Raw genomic sequence first — 17,579 nt, 5'->3', positions numbered from 1 at the left:
TAAGCTTTATCAAAGAGGAAAGTCTTAAGTCTAGTCTTAAATGTGGAGACGGTGTCTGCCTCCCGGACCGCAACAGGAAGATGATTCCACAGGAGAGGGGCCTGATAGCTGATACGCTCGGGATATAAAACTGAAGGGGTTCATCCTTTTGGGAGCAGGAATGTGCTTAGTGAATTAATAATTTGCCTGTTAGGTTTTGATATTTCTTGGTCACAGGTGGATATTCTGACCTGATAATGGCATCAGAGGAAAGGTCAGGAGGTCACCAGAAACATGAACATTATGTCTGTGGTTGTCATGAATACGTACTGTACAGGGAAATTCGTAGCTGTTTTCCAAACTTCTGAGCAAATGACCAACCAGCTGATTATTTGGACATTTTCTGATGAATTCTCATCTGAGTCACCCTTCTTTGTTTATTCTATTTTAGCTTTATGAAAATCAAGGCGTAGCACTGTCGAAGCAGAGGACCTCCAAACTGCAGAGCGCCTGTCAGCACTATGATGATGTGGGCGATGCTGAAGAAGAGTGTGACTACCAAAACTTCTCAACAGATGACATCTACTGTAATGACTTTGTCATTAAAGCCAATAGGAGATAAACAGCATGCACATCTGCATTTTTAGGTTACATTTGTACCTGAATGATGCTGTTTTTTTATTGTCTCAGTTAAAAGCTAACAAACACATTATTACAGCTGTGCTCCAACCTTTTCATTGTCTAACTGAAAACTACAGTAATATAATTACTTGCGCAGATTTGTTTTATAGTTACCATCATATCATTTATTAATACTTTATTTTTACACTTTTTATTACCTTCACACTCACTATTGTGATTTTTTTTTAATATAACTTACCTCCACTCCTTATAAGAAACGGTGGATAAACATATTACCTAAATATCCCAAATGTAAGTAACCTTCCTGTTTATTGTATATATCTTAAATAAAAGTGAATAAATAAATAAAAAAGCCAGATGAATCAACTCATCACTATTTGTTTTTACACTTGATGAATTATATATGAAATCAACGTCACCACATTGTCAGTTGATAAACTGAAGTAACAAGTGAGTCATTAAAGTAAATTAGAGCATGCCAGTAAACACCAGTGACATTAATAGAGAGCGAAAACACACACACACACACACACACACACACACACACACACACACACACTGCTTGGCCTCTCTCTGTATCCTGACACACAAAAAAGAGACATAAACACAATTCAGTGGATTATCATCCAGTTTGTTATTCAGAAGTTGTTGCATTAATCAGTAGATATTTTTATTTTTCTTCTTGTTTTTTTAACCACAGGAATACACAGGATCTGAGACTCACTTCATCCGACAACCCATGCTGTAGCTCTCTTTAAATGAACTCACTGTCTTATTTCTCGTTAGTGTGCTTTTTTTTCTTTTTTGAGTCAGTCTAATTTTCTTTTTATGTCACTCTATTAACAAAACAGAGATAGGTTTCACACTGTGGTTGACTGTTGACTTGTCGAGAGTGTACCCCGCCTTTCGCCCAGTGTCAGCTGGGATCAGGTCCAGTGCCCCATGACCCTGTAGGACAAGCAGTTACAGATAATGGATGGTCAGATAGTTATGTTTCACCTGCCTTTATGGCCACTTTTGATATTTTTGACATTCTTTGCCAACAAGATACTTGCTCACACAAACTATTCCTTTTCTTAGATAAATGTTTGCATAAAGTTTGGAATCTAGTCACATGTTTAAAACATGTTAGCAACACTTAAACTACACACAACAACCATTCACGCTCACATTCACACCTGCGGACAATTTAGAGTCAACAAGTAACCTGCATGTCTTTGGACCGTGGGCGGAAAAAGGCCATGCAGGCCCACAGAGAACAGGCAGGTTCACACAGAGCCCTCTTGGTGTGAGGCGACACATACCTGAAGAACTATTTTTCTTGGCCACATTTATTTGAAGCGATGATGAGGTTGTTCTGAGGTTTTCACACATATGAAACAATATGACGATCTCATAATGATACAGACCCTGTTGGTTTAGGTGAGGAACTGAGAAAGTTGCCATATCAACCAGTTGATTTGAAATTTGCTTTAGTGCATTCAACAGCATATAAGCACATAGGAGAGCCCACAAAAGACACACTGCCACATTACAGAGTACAATAATGCAACCATATGGCTCATGCATGCCCATGCAAGTTACAAGCTACAAGCTACAATGCATGTGCATGTTTACAACCAGTGAAGCATTTAGGATGCAGACTGTTTCAGGATAAGTGCTATTGTGTAAGTGAGATGTTCGTTACTGTGTGGTCTTTTACCAGCACTGAGAGGACTAAATAGAGGGTTTGCAGTGTGTGAGGAGTCATTTAGCTTTATCAAACCTTTCCCCTGAATGCAGATGTGGAAACATTCGGTGTGCTAACGCATACTGTGGGTTTAATATCAACCCACGTGAGACTTTTTTTGTCTGTCTAACAGTTCACACATTCACTCTAATGCGTGACTGATTCGGATCACATTAGATGTGGTTTCTGTTTCTCAGCAGTAACATGAAGATGCAGAGCCCCCACAACCTGCTGTTCCTCCTGTGCAGTAAGTGTATTTGCTTTGTTGAAAGAAATTTGAATACAAATATAAGATTTTGACTTTCGACAATGCTTTAGCCTATTATAATCAGTTTCATTAACACAGTACAAAATTAAAAAACCCCAGCAACAAACATGCTCCAACATGCTCAACTTAATCTTGACTAAACTCAAAATAAATGATGCAGACAACATGTACTTTGAGTTTTAAATTTACATATGTGCACCTGACTTTAACTATAATATAATGATATATTACATGAAGACTTTTTTCCAGCAGTGTTTTTTATGTTCTGTTGTCTTCTTGCTGCAGTCCCCCTGAGTTGTGTTTCCAGTGCACGGTTGATCCATGTGTCTGGATATGAGGGGAGAGAAGTAAATGTATCCTGTCCCTATGGAGGGGGTTTTGAGTCTTTTGAGAAGTACCTGTGCAAGAATGACTGTGGCAACACTGATGATGTTCTAATTACAACGACACAAGCAAAGAGGAACAGGTACTCCCTCCGTGAGGACAAACAGAGACGAATCATCAAAGTAACCATTTCTGATCTGAGACGTACGGATACTGGGACATACTGGTGTGGGGTGACAAGGGCTTTTAAGGATGTCTACCCTGCTGAAGTAAAACTGGAGGTATTGCCAGGTAAATAAAGATATTTGTATCACTTCATGATGCCAATTTGCTATGATATGCTATGTTGTATGTCACATAGCTGCCCACATTTGATAATTAATAATATAAAAAAAAAGTAATTAAAAGATTGTTTTGTATTGTTAATAATTAATATAATGCAAATAATCATAAAACGTCATATTGATTTGCATCTTAATCTTGATCTCAATATGCCGTTAACCATTTGTTTGTCAAAATCTGACTGTGTTAAGTCAAACTATCTCTTTAGATCAGTTTTCCATATTGTCTTTTGCTGTTTTTGTTTATATATATTACATTATACAACTCCACTTTGTTACCTTTCTCAGCAATAAGAGGAACTGCACTATGTTAGGAGTTAGTCTTGCACGCGTATTGCACATTAACACTTATGCACAATACAATGCTGTATAAAATTCTGTCCATTGTGTGATTCTGTTCCCTATAGAGATTAATTTAGATTCGTGGATAGTTTCCCCCCAATACTATATTTCATTTAAGTCCTATTTTAGCTCTAACTTTATTTTATGTTACTGTTGTCAGATTATGTCACTGCTCATGTCTTGACCTTTTTTGTTTCATTTAAATGATTGTTCTTTACAAAGTATTATTATCTTTTATGTTTATTGTATTTATTCAAAAAGAACAAGAGCTAATTGGAAATCAACACGAACAACTTGGCTAATAATAATAAACTTTATTTATATAGCACCTTTCAAATCACAGTTACAAAGTGGTGTACAATAAAACTAAACACATTTAAAACACAAGGTGATAAAATGTCATAAAATGTCACCAAAGTAAAAGATAAAATAAGGAAGGCCAAAACTAAAATCAAGATAATAATTGGGGGAAAAAATCAATAAGATAGCAATAAAATAGACAGACAGCTCAGACAAACTCACAAGTACATTTTTTGGAAAGACTTCAACAAGCCAGTGACTCAGACAGCCTTATCTCCTTAGGCAGGTCATTCCAGAGCCTCGAGGCCCTGATTGCAAAAGCTCTGTCCCCTTAAGTGTTCAGTCTGGACTCTGGGGCAAGCAGAAGACCTCTGCCCCATGATCTCAAACTACGCAGAGGTTCTTAAGGGACTAACAGGTCTGAACTGTAGTCTGGAGTCAGGCCAAGAATAGTCTTAAAAGTAATACATAACATTTTAAAGTCATTCCTAAAACAAACAGGAAGCCAATGTACAGAGGCTAAAACTGGTGTGATGTGGGCGTGCTTCTTGGTTTTGGTTAAAAGCCTTGCCGCTGAGTTCTGAACAGTCTAAAGGTTTTTGATTAAAAAAGGAACAAAGGCTGTTGCGATAACCATGAAACAAAGAGATAAATACATGTATACAGTTTCTAAGTATGTTTCTGTATCTCTAAAATTTAAACTAGAGCTTATTTTAGCAATATTTCTGAGGTGATAAAAGTGTGATTGGACACGCTGACTGTCATGCTGTTCAAAACATAAATTACTATCTAACATTCCTGCAGCAGGCTGTATGTGTTGTGACAGGTAACTAGTGGATGGCAGTATCTGTTTTACATTATTATTACAAGGATTTCTCGTTTATTAGAAAATTTAACAACAGTCCTGTAGAGAGCTCAGCATGCTGAGGTCAGCAGGTTTAACAGGGAGGTACAGCTGAGTGTCATCCGCATAACAGTGGAAAGAGACACCATGTAGATGGATGATATCACCCAAGAGGAGCATGTATAATGAAAACAAGATTGGACCCAGGACTGATCCTTGAGGCACACTATAGTTGATGTTGGAAATGGATGACAAGATGTTGTTGATGGACACACAAAATTTCCTTCCTGTTCAGTTAAGGGCAGTACCAGAATGAAACTTATTAAATAAGCTGTTGTTTTCAACAGCACCAAGAAGCTGCTTTGAGACAATACAAACAATAAATAATATGGTGTGTGTAAATATATGGAATGCTAGAATGGTTGTTTAATTTTGATGTGTTCAAGATTGCCATTTTTTTTGTAAAAGCCTTCAAGAAAAGGCAACACAATTTGTTTAATTTTTTTAAAATTTTATTTAATTCTAATTTAATTTAATATACTTTATTAATCCCCTGAGGGGAATTCTTTTTTTTTTAATTAGTACTTATTTTGATTTTCTTCAGTGCTACATGGTAAATGAATGCTCTGCACATTGTCGATCCTTGATCTGATTATGTAGGATGCTTTTGTTGAGCCCGGTTTCACTCCGAAGTTGTCAAAATCCAGCACTTGGGCAGTGACTTGCAGCGTCAGAATCCAACAAAAAAGGCATCCTTTAGCGTCAGCATGATATTCGGCTGGTTGCTGTTATAGTTTAACAGCACTCGGTGGCGTCAGGGGAAACCCAGCAGGAGAAGAATGAAAGTTAAGGCAGCGGAAGTCCGAATCAGCCAAGTGGAAAGGGTGGTGGATGGGTCCAACAAACACTGACCTTCACCCAAGAGAGCGGTGCTAGCGTCCTGTAAGATTCCAAAGCCAAACCCTGTTCTTCTTTCCTAAACCTAACCATGTGCTTTTAGTGCCTTAACCAAACCATGTGTGTTTGTTGCTGAAGGAAAAAGAATATCAATTTGTGGTGCTGTACTGACGTAGTGCATTTTTTGAAAGAGACTGTATGTAAACGTTAAATTTCTTGTGAAAACATTAAAGTATTTTAAAAGAAGACATTGCATGTAACAGGCAGAACTTCACACAGTGTCCCAGAACGTCATCAACCAACACACCCAGGGTACTTTTCACGTTACGTGGAAAGTCCGTGACCAAAACGTCAATATGGGACAAGGTCGGAGTGAGAATGTGTTGTTTTGTTGCTTTGCGCCATCGTCTTTTCTTTTGATGTTGTTTTCCTTTTGATGATTTTTTTTTTTCTCAGTAACTGTAACTCTTTTCCTGTCATCTCTCTATTGTTTAATAAAGCTATAAAATGCCTAAAAAATGTTGTATGGGAAAAAAAGGAAAAAATAGCAGATATGTTATTAGTTTTTTAAATAATTTGGCTCATACTTTTTTATTTTTTATTTTTTTGACAGTGTGGTGCTGTGTGAAATCAAACAAATTGAGCGGCATTGTGGGACGTCCAGGAACTTTGCAGTGTCCATACCCACCACAACACAGGCATAACAGGAAGTTCCTCTGTAAGGGAGACCACCATAACAACTGTACAGACATGGTGACGAGTCAGAGCAGGTTCACGCTGCAAGATGACGTTTCTTCCAGCTCTTTCACGGTGCTGATCATGGAGCTGAGAGCAGGGGATGCTGGGACATACTGGTGTGGTTCAGACTCACAGTGGAGTCCTGCTGACTACACACAGATTCAGCTGTCACTAGGTAAGACTATGAAAAGAGCAACAGAGAAACCACACGGCTGAAAAGTTAAAAATAAAAGTACTTTTTTCTTCTTTTTGTTCATATGGAAATAAATAAAAAATTAAAAATAACAGCATTCGTAAGGATCTTTTTTTTTCTGACAGTCATTCCACCACTGACCAGCACTGTGACCCCTGACATCACTGTAGAACCTGTTGGATCACAATCAACACATATCCCTGACAAACACATCAAAGGTATGTGTGTCTGTCCATATGGCGAGCCAACTGTGAGCTTATGTCCTTATTTAACATGAAAAAGGAACATGAAACAAATGCTGAGAGTTTATTCTGGGTGTTTGGTGCCACTTCTGCTGTTTAGTGCTTGAAACTGTGATAACACACAGAGTAGAAGACTAAATATGTGTTTTCAGGAAGTGTACTTCACTTTGTTCTGTATTTTTTCAGATGTTTCACCTGTTCTCGTAGTGGTTTTTGTTGTACTTGCTGTACTCCTGATATTGGCATTTACCCTGGTCGTAATTTATAAATGCCACCGGAAAGGTACAGTATGCATTACACACAACATGCTCAAACACACACATTTATACTCTCTATGTATGACTCCATACATTGTGTTGTGTACCTGTGTGTCTCCAGGACAAGAAGTCAGCTTGAGCAGAAATATAACAAAGACTGCTGAAGCAGAAGAAACGGTGGGTGGGACCATAAGTGTAGATTTCATGCAAGGGACAGGTCCCCTTCAATATTTACGTGTGCATTTGTGCCCCCAATGAAAACATGAAAGTAGCAGTGTGTTGACCAAATTAAAGACATTTACACAATCAAGCGAGGGAGTTCAAGTATCTTGGGGTCTTGTTCAAGACTGAGGGTAGAATGGAGCTTGAGATGGATTGGTAGTTTAGTGCGGCTTCTGCAGTGATGCAGGCGCTGTGCCGGACCATCGTGGTGAAAAGGGAGCTGAGCCAGAAGGTGAAGCTTTTGATTTACTGCTCCATCTATGTCTCAACCCTCACCTATGGTCATGAGCTCTGGGTTGTGACCGAAAGACTGAGATAGTGGCTACAAGCAGCTGAAATTAGTTTCCTCCGTGGTGTGGCTGGGCTCAGCCTTAGAGATAGGGTTAGGAGCTCGGACATCCGGAGGGAGCGCAAGGTAGAGCTGCTGCTCCTTCATATCGAAAGGGGTCAGTTGAGGTGGTTCGGGCATCTGATCAGGATGCCTCCTGGACGCCTCCCGTTAGAGGTGTTCTGGGCACGTCCCACTGGTAGGAGGCCCCGGGGCAGACCAAGAACAAGCTGGAGGGATTACATATCTCATCTGGCCTGGGAACGCCTTGGGGTCTCCCAGCAGGAGATGGAAGGCGTTGCTGGGGAGAGGGATGTCTGGGGTGCTTTGCTTGGCCTGCTGCCCCACTCATTCGGTCTCATTCCCCGGTTGCCAAATATCATTGTGGGTTGGTAGTCTGACTGAACCGTTAGCACAAAGCATCGGTATTTGACGATCTGGGAATGAGACTCAACAACTGTGTTCCTCCAGAGTTACACACAGCACCTTTCTCAAGCAGGTCTCAAGTCATTAACAGTCCAAGTCGAGTTGAATCTTTCATCAATGTTTGTCATGCAACTCTCAAGTCCTCAAATCTGTGATCCGAATCTGACTCGAGTCTCCTAACTCTGGCACTCAGCTAAACATGCCACACATTTAAGTGTAACTGTACCTGTTTGTTCATCTGTGTTTAATTTTTGTTTTTATTTTTAGATGTATGAAGTTCAAGGAGATGTAGCGTGCTCAACCATGGGCTCCTCCAAGCAACAGAGCATGTTGTACCATAACAAGGCAGGTGAAGACCAACAAGAGTCTGTGTATCAAAACATCACCAGGGCAGAGGATATCTACTGTAATCTGTAACAACAGCTCAACAGTGTCTGTATTGTCTCAGAGAGCAGCTGACCAACACACATTCATGTCTAATTGTGTTCATACCTTAATTGTCTCGACCAGGTTGGCCTTTGTGATTAATCTATACCATGAGAGATATTTGGTGCTGTAACTCATATTCATGGCTTTATTCTGATTTTGCTCAGGCTCTTTTACTTTCACATTTATCATGATTTCTAAGTGTTAATAGGGCCTTGTGGTCCTGTTCAGTGCTGTTTCTGTACCAGACTGTGATGATCCCTGTCAGCACAACACTGTCTGTTCATACAGTCATTCTGCTGATGTTTTGGGGTCAACAGGAGTGTAAGCTCAGGACCCACTGTGCTTTGGTAAACTAAAAGGATGAGAAATTAAACACTGAAGTATATAATCTAGAAAAAGGGTAGGCAACCTGCAGCTCTGCAGCCCCATGCGGCTCTTTAGACCCTCTCCAGTAGCTCCCTGTGGCTTTGAATTAAATTATCTGGAAATGAATAATGGTTATTTTTTAACATCAGGATTTTCATTTGTCATTATACTTGGCCTAAAGTGATTACTGCATTCTACATTTGTAAAAATGTGTAACATATACATCAAATTAAAAAATGTTTGAATGTTTCACTGACTAAAATGTGTCTTATGTCTACGACCTGGTGCCTTTTCCTCTAAATTTTGCTAAACTTTAGGTCTGGAGTCTCTCTAAGTCTTGGAGGAAAACAGAGAATTTAATAACATGTGGACAGATTTATTTGCTTTCAGCACCAACGCTGCAAAGTGAAAGTACTGAATAATTATAAATAGCCCACTGCAGAGTAGCCACCTTGAAGTAAATCATATTGATGCTCATTTAGATCTATTCATAATGTTGATGGGCTAATTTAGACTTAATGATAACTAAGAAATAATAACTATCGAATAATGATAAACAATTACCTTTATTCAAATATGTTTTGCAGCTCCAGACAGATTTTTATTATTATTTTTAATTATTCTATTTTTATTTTTATTTATCTATTTTGGCCAAACAAGTGGATGTAAAAAGGTTTTATGGGAGTCTACACACACTTGTCTGTTGTTATATAGGTCTAGTTTGAGTTTGAGTGCCCCCTGAGGCTTTTAGTCCTGCTGATTCCATTAATATATATTCTTCTCTGTTTACTTAATTAATGACCGAAAATGCAATTTAATCCCTGTCAGCTTTAATACTTAGTCACCTGAGCCAGAGCTGCTGCAGGAGCTGCTCCTGCCAACAGGAGTAACCAGGCAACACCAAACAAACATACAGCTGAGTCTGCCCCAGGACTTTGGGTCCTGTGCATCACTGATTCTGCTTTTTATTTAGGACTAAACCTGCTTAAAGTAATTGTTTTTAATTGTTATAAAATGAGTTCTGAGGTTTTAGTGTCAAGGCCACACTATGACAGCAGGGCTGTGGCTCAGGGGGTCCCGGAGAGAGAGTCCCCTCTGGAGCCGGATGTCCCGCAGCTGTCCTCGGGCTCAGCCACAGCCGGGTACCGCTCAGCTAAATACTCCCCGGCTGAGTGGTTCAACAACTACCACAGCATCCTTCAACAGGCCGGTGCCGACCAGCACGAAGCCCGGAGCATCCAAAGAGAGTCCAAAACTCTATACCAGAACACCGAGGCCGCCACTTTGAAGACCCAGGCCCAGGGAACGCGTCTGCTGGGGGAGAGACTGCAAGAGGTCCACTACTGGAAGTCTGAGCTGCAGCGGCACATCGACCAGCTGCAGGCCGACACGGAGGCACTGCTGGCGCTGAAGACGAGGCTGGAGAAGGCGCTGGACGCCACCGAGACTCCGTACGCCATCGCCACCGATAATCTCAACTGCAGGACCAGAAGACTTGGACCAGATCTGGTCCGAGACACCGTGGAGGAGGAGCTGTTAAAGGTGACCACTGGCTTCAAAATAAAGTTTAGATCATGGGTGTCAAACATATGGCCCGTGGGCCAGAACCGGCCCGTCAAAGGGTCCAATCCGGCCCACTAGATGACTGGACTAGAGGTGCCAGATTTCAGGAGCAAGTTAAACACTGCATTGCCTGATTCATGTGAAATTCTGCTTCAGATGCTTTTCCACTTTGACCCGAATACAGTTCTCTGATATAACAATGAATACTTACTGTGACCATGTTTAAAGATATTGAACAAAAACAATATTGTCAGTCAGCAGCTTCAGTTCAAAATCACCTGTATCAGGAAATGTAAAGATAATTGCACATGTATTGACAGTGAGAGGCAGACTGACTGAACGTGGAAAAACTTAGACTGTTGAAATTGCACTTATTTTTCTTAAGACATCTCAGGCTGTTCATCTGTTTTGTAAAAGGATAACGTCTACAGAATATACTTGTAATTCTTTATACAAAGGGAAACTATTGGGGCTGATGTTACTTACAGGTTATTGTGCGGTTGACAAATAAAGAATAGTGTATTTATAGATAATAGGACAATTATTATATAACAAGTAATTAAAATTTAAATATGATTATTATAGAGTGAGTGTTATTTTAATTGATATATGACCAATAGGGTATATAAAAGATATACAGCAAATATTTCTTCAGAATTAATTAAATTAAGACTGTATATGGTAAAGACATATTAACATGTCAACAGTAACACAATCTTGACTCACTGATACTCATCATGGGATACTTTGGGAATGGACACCATACCATGGAGACTGATACATATTGTTAGGATGCTATTTTTTCAAATTAAAATGATAGAGCTGCAACAGTTAGTCAATGAATAGATGATCCAGTCAAGAAAATAATTTTTGGAACCATTTTGCTTATCGATTTATAATTTCAGGTCCATTTTCAAGCAAAAACTACAACTTTTTGATCACTGCAGCTTCTAAAATTTGAGAATTTGCTAATTTCCTGACATATTTAGCTTTTAACTTTTAGCTTTTAAAAATAGAAAATTGACATGCCGTTTGATGCGAGATGCGTTTTCTTTTTTTTCTGATGTTCTGTTGACCAACTAATTGATCGAATAATCAAGAAAATATTTTGTAGAACCCTTTAAAATAATAAATCGGTGGTGGTTCATAGTTATATTCTCAGGATCAAGTGTTTTACAGCGAATCCAGTGTAGACGTGCAGCAACACCAGCAGAGGGCTCACTGGGACACGCACTAATCAGAGGTGTGTGTGTTTTGCAGGAGGTGGACTTGATCAGGAGCATCCAGGCTCTTCTTAAGAGAACTACAGCTCAGGTTGTCAGCCAGATCAAGTGAGTGTCAGAACCTGTTTCCAGTGCATTAAACTGCCTGACGTGCAAAAATATGCTGTTAAGTTTGAAGCTCTTACTTTAGTGTGTGTCTGTGTGTGGGTCAGGATGAACAGAGATGCCAAGCAGACGTTAGAGTTGGACTGGTCTGATAAATACCAGGCCTACAACCTTGATGACCAGTGTGGAAGATACACTAACATGAGCCCAGATACACGGCACCACCCCAGCTCAGCCACCATGCAGGACCAGTGAGTCTTTGTGTGTATGTGTTTCTGTGTGTAACACCATTTTCAATACTTAGCAGTACATAAAATGAGAAACAGTGAGCACAACTTTTATGTCTTCTGGTCTGCTGCAGGGTGAGTAACTGCACATCATGGACAAAGTTCACACAGGACAACCTGTCCAAGGCCATGCAGGAGGAGCAGGCCACCAACAGTCTTAGGTGAGAGCGAGCTGTGGTTCAGACTGTGTGTGTTGGAGGCTGCTGTGAAGGGGACTGTGACGCATCATTTAAAGGTTTCAGTGAACATCGTGATGCTGTTTGTGTGTGTCAGACTGCTGGTGGAGCGAGTGCTGCAGGACACCACTGAAGACCTGAGAGTCCAGTGCTCCACTGTGGACCAAGCCTTTAGCCAGCGCTGCACGGAGCTGATAGAGGCCAAGACCCAGCTGGAGATAAGGCTCGCAGAGGTAACTGACAGGCACACTCCAAGAAATATAGGTGGCAACTCGAACCATACAGGGTTTCCTCAGCTTGTCCCCATAGGAGAGCTGTTTTTGGGTCTGGGTCGAATCTTTTATAATTTTATAAATATTCCACCTAGAGACCTTTCAGAGGGTTCTACCTAGAGCCCAATAAAGGGGGTTATACCTGGAACCATCTGTGAAAGGCTCCACCCAGAACCCTCTATGAGATAGCCTGGTAAAACCATCCTGGTGACGTAAACTTCTGAAGACATGCAGGCTGATTCTTAATTGCCTGTAGGTGTGACTGTGAGCATGAATGGTTGTCTGTCTCCATCGCTCTTTTTACACAGACATCACGCTATAGAGCCGCTATAAAGCCCCCTCTTTATGCCACCTTTGCATTTTTATACAGAACCAAACAATGGCAGCATCACCCGACTCCAGTGTGTAATTTTAGACAGCACGCCGGCATCGTGTAATCCAAAGAGGCGTCACGGCCGCAACATGTAACACAACAGCGTCAGTCTCTAGTGTGACATATATAACAGACACATCTGCAGCGCTTTATAGACAATAACAATGGCATGAACTTGACAATCACAGTCATTTACTGTCCCTGGTGTATGGCGGCTTATCTCATCCTCTGCTCAGAGGGTTAGGAGCTCCTGCACTTCATTGTATATCCAATTTGTGGGCATTTTCAGCCACTGTTTTTCTTCTTCGAGTTAGTCGCTGACTGCTACTTTTTAATCTCCCCGGGTGGGTCACATACATAACATGTCGTCAAAACATCACAGCTGTTCCGCCCATAATCCTGTCCTGCCGGCTGTTGTTTCAGCACTGTTACTACCTGCTTTCCTGACTCAGAGGCTAGACGACTCTGTCCCCCAATTCCGGGATTGACACTTTTATACAGAACGGCAGGCAGAATAACCTCACAATATTCCTGCCTTCAGCAGGCAGTGTAAAAGCGGCTTATGTGTCAGCCCTGCAATGGTCTGGCAACCTGTCCAGTGTACCTTTCTCTCACCAAATGTCAGCTAGGATAGGCTCCAGCCTCTCCGCAATCCTAAAAAGGATTAACAAATATGTATAATGAATGAAAGGTTAGCCTGGGCTTAGGGAACCACATCAAGAAGTCTTGAGCTTCAAAGGTCCGCGGCTGATGTGGTCCAGCGCAACCCACTTCACTCCTGGTTCACAAGCATGTGTTTAGGGGGTGGAGATTTCAATGCTACTACAGCCTTCACTATATCACTGGTTGGGAACCAAACCTCCAAATTAGAACTGAATACAAAATGCCAAGTACCAGGTACCTGTAAACAAACAAAATATCTACTACGAGGGACACAAGTAACATGAATTGATTAAGGGGATTCCACATTTAAGAATAGTACTTGAAACATGGGTGAACATTGCATATTTGAGGGTGAGGATCTTTTAACACCCATGTTTTCAACAATCCTTGAAGACCTTGGAGCAGATTGGGGCCCAGGAGAGGAACATTGTGGCCCTGCAGCAGGCCATCCACAACAAAGAGGCTCCACTGAGAGTCGCTCAGTCCAGACTTTACACCCGCTCCCTCAGACCCAACATGGATCTCTGCAGAGATGAGCCCCAGCTCAGGTGCACATACAGAAACACGCACCATCTCATCTCTGTTCTATCCTTTTTCTCTCTTCATGATGTCTGCTTCCTGTGTCTTCAGTTTGGAGGCAGAGGTGAGGCAGATTGATGCCACTCTGGCGTCTCTGCACCAGCAGCTGAGTGAGGCCAGAGGCTCCCTGTCCCACCTGGAAGAATCGCGCATTACTCTGGAGAAGGACATAAACTGTAAAACCCACTCACTGTTCATTGACAGAGACAAGTGCATGACTCACCGTAAACGATACCCAGCTGTCTCCACACTGTCAGGATACTGAGGCCGACGACTCTGAGTGTTTGAGTGGAATTTCCTTTTTTTCATTTCTTTGTTTAGTCTCTTTGTCGTGCTGTGTTGTAAGAAGCAGTGACGTATCATGTCATCAAGAAAGCCTGAAAACTCAGCAGTTAAAAACAAAATTAATAGTATTTCAATTCACCAAATAATTAAGGTCCAGTGTGTAGGATATAGGGGCATCTATTGGCAGTAATGCTATATAATATTCATAACTATGTTTTCATTTGTTTAGAATCACCTGAAAATAAGGATCATTGTGTTTTTGTTACCTCAGGATGAGCTGTTTATATCTACATATGGAGCGGGTCCTTTTCCACAGAGTCCGCAGTGTTGTTCTACAGTAATCCAGAATGGACAAACCAAACACTGGCTCTAGAGGCAGAGGTTGAAGGCATACTTAGATCCCAGATTCATATTTTATATCATTCTTCTCTTATAAATTTATTGAACATGACATCTCAACAACACCTTAACAAAATTTCTTCAAATTTTCACTTGGACTCAACAATGAACTGATAGGACTTAAGTGGTCAAAAGTCAGGGTCAGTGTGACCTTGCATCTGTGTCATTCTCGTAAATGTGGTATCTCAAGAACACCTTAAAGCAGTTTCTTTAAATTTGACACAAACGTCCACTTGGTCTAAGGAATAAACTGCTTGGAATTTTGTGGTCAAAGGTCAAGGTCACTGTTACCTTACAAAATATGTTTTTGGCTATAACATAAAATTCATATGCTAATTAAGACAAAACTTGGCACACATGTCTGATAGGATAAAAATAATGAAGTGATGACATTTTACATCCAAAGGGTAAAATATCAGCTTCACTGTGACGTCATATTGTTCTGCATAAAACACGGTTCTGGCCATTATTCAGCATCATATCTTGATGACACTAATCTTGGGTGTCCACCTTGAAACTGTGCTGATCTTCTGTGCTGTTTTGTGTGAAGCATCCATGTTTTCACAGACATGGATGTAACCTGTAGAGAAAATTGACTGGTGCACAGAGGCACACAGCCGCATGGCGGTAATTCTAGTTTATGAGATGAAACATAACTGTTGTACCTTACAGTTTGCTAACTGAGTCCGTGTTTTCTGATGTTGTATTTGCTTAGATGTAATAAAATTATAATAACAATAATCAATGGTTGGAGCCCTTGTGTAAATTAAATATTTATTATTTTTGATGATCCCATTGGCTATCCACTGGTGCATCCTGAAAAAAATATAAGATAAAAATAAGCAGTTCTGTTCTTCACTGTCCTGTATTGTGGAGTGCAATAAACTCTGCAGCCTCTAGAGGTCCCTAATTCTTAACTCTTTCTACTAAAGAAGTTTTTTGTGTCTTACAGAGTCCGCACGCTTCACTTCTCCTGCCTCAGCAGTGTTTGTGTTTCTGTTCATATTAAAGCAACAAAGAATTGCAAAAATCATGACAGTATTGCTGCACATTAACATAGATTTCTTTTCATTTACATGAAGAAAAGACAGAAAAAGAATTTACTGTAGTCCGTTTTTGTTTGCTTGTCTGTTCTGAATTTGCAGTCTGTTTCTTTTGGTCGCACAAGTTGTGAATCTATTTCTAAGTTTGCTTGTGTTTAATAGTTTGCAGCACTTTTTGTGACAAAGGTGTCAAAGTTGTGATATAGATGTTCCTGCAAAGTTTATGACCTCCTGGATCACCTGGTGACCAAAAATGTGCACACAAAATTGCCTCATGGATTACACATAAATTGTCATAGAACTCTTCAAGCTACAGTGCTGCTGTTATATATCAGACTGATGTTAAATAATAGTGTTGATTTACTCCACTAGAGTGAGCTCTTGAGCCCCGTCTCCTGTCTCATCTCATACAGAGTCTTACTTCACAAAAGCAGCATACAAATTTAGTGTAAAAATACATGTAAATGTGAGATAACGTGTTAAAATCACACATGTTAAGATGTTCCAGTAAGTTGTTGCCTTTGAGGCACAGATATTGATATGTGTGTGAAATGAGTTTTAAGACCCAGCCATCTACTCCTGTTTATCTGCTGAGCTGCACTCAAAGCTATGTGGTACTGAGGAAAGTAATGATTAATAATATAGTATTCCAGCAGGAGTGAAATGAACACACAGCCCTGCATCATCAAAAGGAGCTTCTTGACTTTTAAAGGGACAGTTCACCTCAAAATCAAAAATACATATTTTTTTCCTTTTTGCCTTTAGTGCTATTTATCAGTCTAGATTATTTTGGTGTGAGTTGCTGAGTGTTGGAGATATCAGCCTTGGAGATGTCTGCCTTCTCTTCACTTTAATAGAACTAGATGGCACTCAGCTTGTGGTGCTAAAACGCCAAATAAGTACATTTGAAAAAAAGACATTTCTGCCGTTTCTAAATTAGATAAACTGATGTGGATTTCTGTTTTTATCACATGTTCAGTTTTAGGTTCAGTTCATTAAGTGTTAAACTACTGTAGCCTCATCTTTAGGTATATCTTCTCTTTTTCTTTTAAACATTGAGTAACAGTCTGTCTCTATTCTTAGAGAGAGCTTCCTCCATGTGAGGAGGTGCCACGACTGAGGAGGTTATGAAACTGAACTTTATGCAAAGTGAAAGAGTTAAGACAGGCAGCTCCATTCTTACTGCGCAGCACATAGTATTTATTTCATGACACCACTAACTGTGGGCATGGGATGGTGCCAGCACTGTGTGTGTGTGTGTGTGTGTGTGTGTGAGAGAGAGAGAGTTTGTGTATTTGTGCATATGATTTTACCATTGTGTGGGATAAAAAATGCACGCCCTTTAACCCTTTCAAACATCAGAGGGGAAACTGATTTTTTTTTTTCTTTTTTTGTTTAACTTTTTTTTTGCATGAAATGAGCCTGAGAATTGGGTAAGACTTTGATACAGAACATTTAATACACAAACAATAAAGCAAGTATAAATGGACTGGGACCGGCATGTGTGTGATATAAGAAGAGAAAAATCCTTATGAAATCATGCTCTTTTATAAGTTGAGCTCACGTGTCCTGTGTGCACTGACCATGTGACCACACGGTAAGAAAAAGCTGGTTTGCAGAGTAGCAACTCACTATATATAATAACAAGTATTGGCAAGTCTTGGGATGCACAAATTATAATGACCTAAATGTTGGTAGTCTGATTTGATGTTGGGAAAAGCTGAAAAATAAAGCTCATTGATTG

At 40.2% G+C, this 17,579-nt stretch overlaps 3 protein-coding genes across 3 annotated transcripts in view; all 3 read left to right on the top strand.

The window, feature by feature from the left end:
* Nucleotides 1–952, top strand: part of LOC126390375 (polymeric immunoglobulin receptor-like) — a 6,559-nt gene extending 5,607 nt beyond the window's left edge. Inside the window, exon 8 of the mRNA XM_050044650.1 lies at nucleotides 431–952. Within this exon, the coding sequence (XP_049900607.1) occupies nucleotides 431–601 (171 nt within the window). The 3' untranslated portion in view covers nucleotides 602–952. The remainder of the gene's footprint in view (nucleotides 1–430) is intronic.
* A 1,578-nt stretch (nucleotides 953–2,530) lies between these two features.
* On the top strand, nucleotides 2,531–9,116 carry LOC126390464 (CMRF35-like molecule 8). The gene is made up of 7 exons (XM_050044783.1): nucleotides 2,531–2,597; nucleotides 2,904–3,233; nucleotides 6,280–6,579; nucleotides 6,723–6,815; nucleotides 7,026–7,121; nucleotides 7,218–7,273; nucleotides 8,340–9,116. Exons 1-7 carry the CDS (start codon nucleotides 2,555–2,557, stop codon nucleotides 8,487–8,489), a joined length of 1,068 nt encoding a protein of 355 aa, XP_049900740.1. The 5' UTR covers nucleotides 2,531–2,554; the 3' UTR covers nucleotides 8,490–9,116.
* A 674-nt stretch (nucleotides 9,117–9,790) lies between these two features.
* tekt4 (tektin 4) lies at nucleotides 9,791–15,478 on the top strand. The gene is made up of 7 exons (XM_050044752.1): nucleotides 9,791–10,409; nucleotides 11,691–11,761; nucleotides 11,866–12,009; nucleotides 12,120–12,206; nucleotides 12,319–12,454; nucleotides 13,923–14,077; nucleotides 14,160–15,478. Exons 1-7 carry the CDS (start codon nucleotides 9,882–9,884, stop codon nucleotides 14,371–14,373), a joined length of 1,335 nt encoding a protein of 444 aa, XP_049900709.1. The 5' UTR covers nucleotides 9,791–9,881; the 3' UTR covers nucleotides 14,374–15,478.
* The last annotated feature ends 2,101 nt before the right edge of the window (nucleotides 15,479–17,579 follow it).

The sequence above is a fragment of the Epinephelus moara genome, chromosome 5 (assembly GCF_006386435.1).
Source record: "Epinephelus moara isolate mb chromosome 5, YSFRI_EMoa_1.0, whole genome shotgun sequence".
Classification (NCBI taxonomy): domain Eukaryota; kingdom Metazoa; phylum Chordata; class Actinopteri; order Perciformes; family Serranidae; genus Epinephelus; species Epinephelus moara.
This window is presented reverse-complemented; position numbering and strand designations above follow the sequence as displayed.

Bases quoted from the DNA above. Each gene is read 5' to 3' on its own strand.
- LOC126390464 (XM_050044783.1), top strand. From the start codon at position 2,555: ATGAAGATGCAGAGCCCCCACAACCTGCTGTTCCTCCTGTGCA. The intron at 2,598-2,903 runs GTAAGTGTATTT...TTCTTGCTGCAG, and splicing joins CCTGCTGTTCCTCCTGTGCA to TCCCCCTGAGTTGTGTTTCC. The intron at 7,274-8,339 runs GTGGGTGGGACC...TTTTATTTTTAG, and splicing joins CTGCTGAAGCAGAAGAAACG to ATGTATGAAGTTCAAGGAGA.
- tekt4 (XM_050044752.1), top strand. From the start codon at position 9,882: ATGAGTTCTGAGGTTTTAGTGTCAAGGCCACACTATGACAGCAGGGCT. The intron at 10,410-11,690 runs GTGACCACTGGC...TGTGTTTTGCAG, and splicing joins TGGAGGAGGAGCTGTTAAAG to GAGGTGGACTTGATCAGGAG. The intron at 12,010-12,119 runs GTGAGTCTTTGT...GGTCTGCTGCAG, and splicing joins TCAGCCACCATGCAGGACCA to GGTGAGTAACTGCACATCAT.